Below are 4,446 nucleotides of genomic sequence, written 5' to 3' on the forward strand. Positions count from 1 at the left end.
TTATCATCCTGTTACTACCATCTTCCCCACAGACAAATGGAAAGACAAATATTTATACTCAGCTTATATTCTGCAATCTTCCTTTCATATTGGCACTATGGTTTTCACAAGGAGGCAAACAATTATGGACATCTCAGAGAATTTATCTTCCAAAAATGCTTTTTACTTGATTGGATGTATTGGCGTGGAGAGTATATAATTTAATGTTGTGGAAAGTAAGTAATAACTTATTTTAAAATGATAAAGCAGATATATTACAAAGTAAAACTAAAAAAAAATCACAGAAGTTCAAAGATAAGATGTTTTTGTGCTTATTTTTGTAAAATGTAGAGGATCCTCAAGAAGTAACTTGGGCAGATTTTGCATTGGCTTTCAAATTTATAACCTGCACCCATACATTTTTAAATCCCTTAACAGAGTCAACTATGAGAACTTCCAAATAACTTCTTGGTAGAAACAAGTCTTTAAGATCACACATGGCTAATAAATGTTTTGCTTATTTTGCCTTCTCAAAAGACCCAAACCACTAGATTTTTCTTTTTTTGGGTTGCTGGCCAGTTTAGGGATCCAAACCTTTGACCTTGGTGTTATATAGCTGTGCTCTAACCAACTGAGCTAACCAGCCAGCCCTAGATTTTTCTTTTTAGAAAGATGACCAGTAAGGGGATCTTAACCCTTGACTTGATGTTGTCAGCACCACATTCTCCCGACCCTATATAGGGATCCGAAACTGTGGCCTTGGTGTTATCAGCACCAAACTCAAGTGAGCCACAGGCTGGCCCATTTTTCTTATATCTACTTTAACCAAGTCACCAATATCACCCTCTGCAGAAACGTACAAGTTTTCTTAAAAAAAAAAAAAAAAAATCCATAGTCTTAAATGTCCCTTAGTACAAAATATTTAGCAATAATCCAGTAGACGGATTTCTCAAAAACTGTTTCACTTGCAGAGGTTTTGACACATGCCCCACCCAGCCCTACTCCCAGAAACGAATACATTTTGTATGAGGCAATTCAGCTTTCCTAAGTCAATATTTACTATCTAAATCAGTGTCCCAGAATAAAAAAATGCTTCCACTTTCCAGCAAAGATATATACTGTGGCTCTACTGAAGCAATATATACATGTCAGAACTAAAAATTAGAAAAGCAAAAGAGTCCATTCAACACATAGCAAGTTCCCCTAAAAGATCGTATTTTTCTTTTGCTTAGTAATTTTCCTTTGTTCTAGAGCTTTCCTATGCTTGTAAAATAAGCAGTTCTATAACACGTTCCCCATAATAAATCAGTGTAAAAGTTATTGCATTCATGAAGCACTGAATTAACTCTAAAATTAAATGCCTGAGTCTGGCGCTATTTCTTCATTACCCTTTTTGCTTAATTTGCTTGTGGTGCTTCATCATTCTTACGATGGAGATAGACAAAAAGCACTAAACTTTCTAATATATTTAGGAAACACTTGCAATATACTGGTTTTTTACAAGTCTTTAATTAAAAAACTCAACAAAAATATATAATCAAGCATTTTACATAATGCATACATTCTTAATATCTGCAGGTAAGATAAATAACAGAAGGCAAAAGCAGATATACAGTATTGCTTCTCTTTGGCAGGTCACCAATATCATCCACTGCAGAAACACAGAATAAATGTGTTTTTTAAAAAAATCCATAGTCTTAAATGTCCCTTAGTACAAACAAAATATTCAGCAATAATACAGTAGATGGATTTCTCAAATTGACTAAAATTTATAATACTTTATACCAGGGGGTAAAGTAGCAAGCTGCTTTCCAAAATTATGGCCCGCAGTGGTATTGGGGGTGGGTGTGAGACAGCCTTTTACTAGTTATATCATGGACCTGCTGGTTTTTTAACGTCAAATTCAAATTCCACCTCTCAGATGCCGTTCCTAAGGAAAACAAAACCCTTTCCCTATACAAAAACTTGTGTTTCACTTGTAGATCAGTTTGACACGTGGCCCCCAACCCCCCAGAAACGAATACATTTTGTATGAGGCAATTCAGCTTTCCTAAGTCAATATTTACTATCTAAATCAGTGTCCCAGAATAAAAAAATGCTTCCACTTTACAGCAAAGATACATATTATGGCTCTACTGAAGCAATATATACACGTCCAAACTAAAAATTAGAAAAGCAAGAGAGTCCATTCAAAACATAGCAGCTTATACCTAAATATTTACATGTATGTATGTTTTCACAGTTAGATCTTAAAAAAAATTTACATTTAATATGTTCAGAAGTATTTCTCCTAGTCTATAAATATTTTAGAAGCTCAATTAATCAAAATGCAGTAGAATGTATCAAATTAAATAAATTTTCTAAACCTTTAAAAACAGATACTTAAAGTCAGTAAAGCTTGAGGTTTGTGTAAAGTGTATTCTGTCAGTCCCACTACTAGGGAAGGCAAAGGCTTCTAAATATGATAAGAGAGAAATTCCAAAACTTTGGAAGGAATCGGCAGCTCCTGGACTTCTTGGGTAGGCATCACTCTTCGGATAGACATGCGACATAAATGTTGAAGGCTAGGGACTTGCTTTGGAGTGGCCCAAAAATACACACTTCCATCATGTGTCCTAAACAGAAACAACAAAAAAAGCACAAGCTCAGTCACCAAAGTACATATATTTCAACATCCCTACAGCTCAAACAACTATCGTTCAAGGCTGTGTATGAGAATCACAAACTTCACATGAAAATCTAATTAAGGAGAGCTAACCAGTGACAAGGTAATAGTATTATGAAGAGCACTTCTGGGAGATTTACTGACAATAAACTGCTTTGCCTAAAAGCCACCTTAAATAAAGAAAAGAGAAAAATAGATTTACCCAGCAGCTAAAACACTGCCATCAGTAGAAAAGGCACAGCAAAGACCATTGCTCAAAGGTGCAACTTGTACTGGATAATCCTCATCAATTCTCCAGAACCTCACCATTCTGGAAAAGAAATAAATTATCTAGTGAATATCTAGCAGGAAATTAAAGGTAAAAGCAACTTTTAAAATTCAAAAAGCAATGTCTCTATTCTGAGTCACAAATTATACACACAAAAATCACTGTAATAGGCAATTATTTTAATTTGCTTTATAAAATACTTTATGGTCTATATCAGTTGATAATTCAGAACAACTCACATTTAACAGACTACAACGCACAACTGCGCTCCCTTCCCAGTATTCTATAATGTTCACAACTGAAAGCTTTCTCTTATTTTCTTACACTAACACCACAATCAGTATCCAATCTGTTTAATTCTCTAAGACATTATAAAGCCTTTTCACCTAGCTAGTGTGTGTCTAGGAACACAGCAGAGAACTAATATTCAGAATCTATCTGTGCAAACAAGAAAACAACGGTTGCCAGCAAATAAAAAAGAACTCTTCCCATGTTTGCTAACGTTCTGGAAAGATGATGATGAGCCACTTTATGAATTGATGTGACAAACTGCTCAATGCTACATCCACGAACACTGTATGATAAAAGCGAGACAATGGAACGGCTACAACTAGTTTATGCTTCTTACCAATAAGCAGCACATCTCTTGCATGTGACATTTTATCTCATACTCTCATTTGCATCGGATACAAATTACTGTTTTTACTATTGATTTCACTTTAGAAATTTCTTTCTGCTTCAAACTTTATATTACTTAAAAAAAATCTGTGAGCTGGGCTAAAAGTTGCCTAAACTAGTGAGACAAGAAACACAGGGAAAGGTATACATTATCTTTAATTTACAGGGATACTGTCCAAACCAATGTTAAGACACACCAACATCTCCCAAAGTCTTGTCTAGAGAAAGACATTAAAACCCTAAGTGCAGAAAGGCTTTAAGGCTTAAGAGTGCTTTCATTAAGTAGAAGGATAAAAGGAAATCTTTAAAAGGTAATAATATGTAAGTCAGCTATAATTCACACACTTACTTGTCATCAGCAAGGCTTGCAATATGCAGTCCATCATGACTAAAAGATACAGATCGTACCCATCGGTCATTTGCTCCTCCAGCAAATATTGGTGTAGGTGGGGGAAACAGGTGCCTGAGGTCAAATACATGTTTCCAATGGTTATCGGTCAGTTCAAGAAATAAAACTACCCAGGTACAAAGTACATCTGTCTTTGAATACAGTTTAAAAGTAGCTTTAATGAATACAACTGAGAAGACTGAGTAGGGCCGATATATCCAAATTAAATGAAAGAGACCTAAAAAGAATGACTAATCTCTTTTTAACGATGTGGTTTAAGACACTAAGTCTAACATTGGTTTTAATTATTTTTCCCCAACATAAAACTCTAAATATAATTACGACTTCTACAGAGAGTTGGGTACTCTTAAATAGCAAGACCTGTATCAAGAAATTTATTTTTAGAATTTGTATCTACTTCAGAAGGAGACAAGAAATCTATGGTTACTGGAGATGGGGGGGGGGGGG

The 4,446-nt window shown here is 34.9% G+C and overlaps 1 protein-coding gene across 1 annotated transcript in view; it reads right to left on the reverse strand.

Annotated features, from left to right (window-relative positions):
• Nucleotides 1-1,468: 1,468 nt before the first annotated feature.
• WSB1 (WD repeat and SOCS box containing 1) overlaps nucleotides 1,469-4,446 on the reverse strand; it is a 16,475-nt gene continuing 13,497 nt past the window's right edge. The window contains exons 7-9 of the mRNA XM_008589057.1: nucleotides 3,940-4,053; nucleotides 2,847-2,954; nucleotides 1,469-2,594 (exon numbers count right to left, since the gene is read on the reverse strand). Coding sequence (XP_008587279.1) covers nucleotides 2,435-2,594; nucleotides 2,847-2,954; nucleotides 3,940-4,053 — 382 coding nt within the window. The 3' untranslated portion in view covers nucleotides 1,469-2,434. The remainder of the gene's footprint in view (nucleotides 2,595-2,846; nucleotides 2,955-3,939; nucleotides 4,054-4,446) is intronic.

Source organism: Galeopterus variegatus, unplaced genomic scaffold (assembly GCF_000696425.1).
Source record: "Galeopterus variegatus unplaced genomic scaffold, G_variegatus-3.0.2 Scaffold134, whole genome shotgun sequence".
NCBI classification, from domain to species: Eukaryota; Metazoa; Chordata; class Mammalia; order Dermoptera; family Cynocephalidae; genus Galeopterus; species Galeopterus variegatus.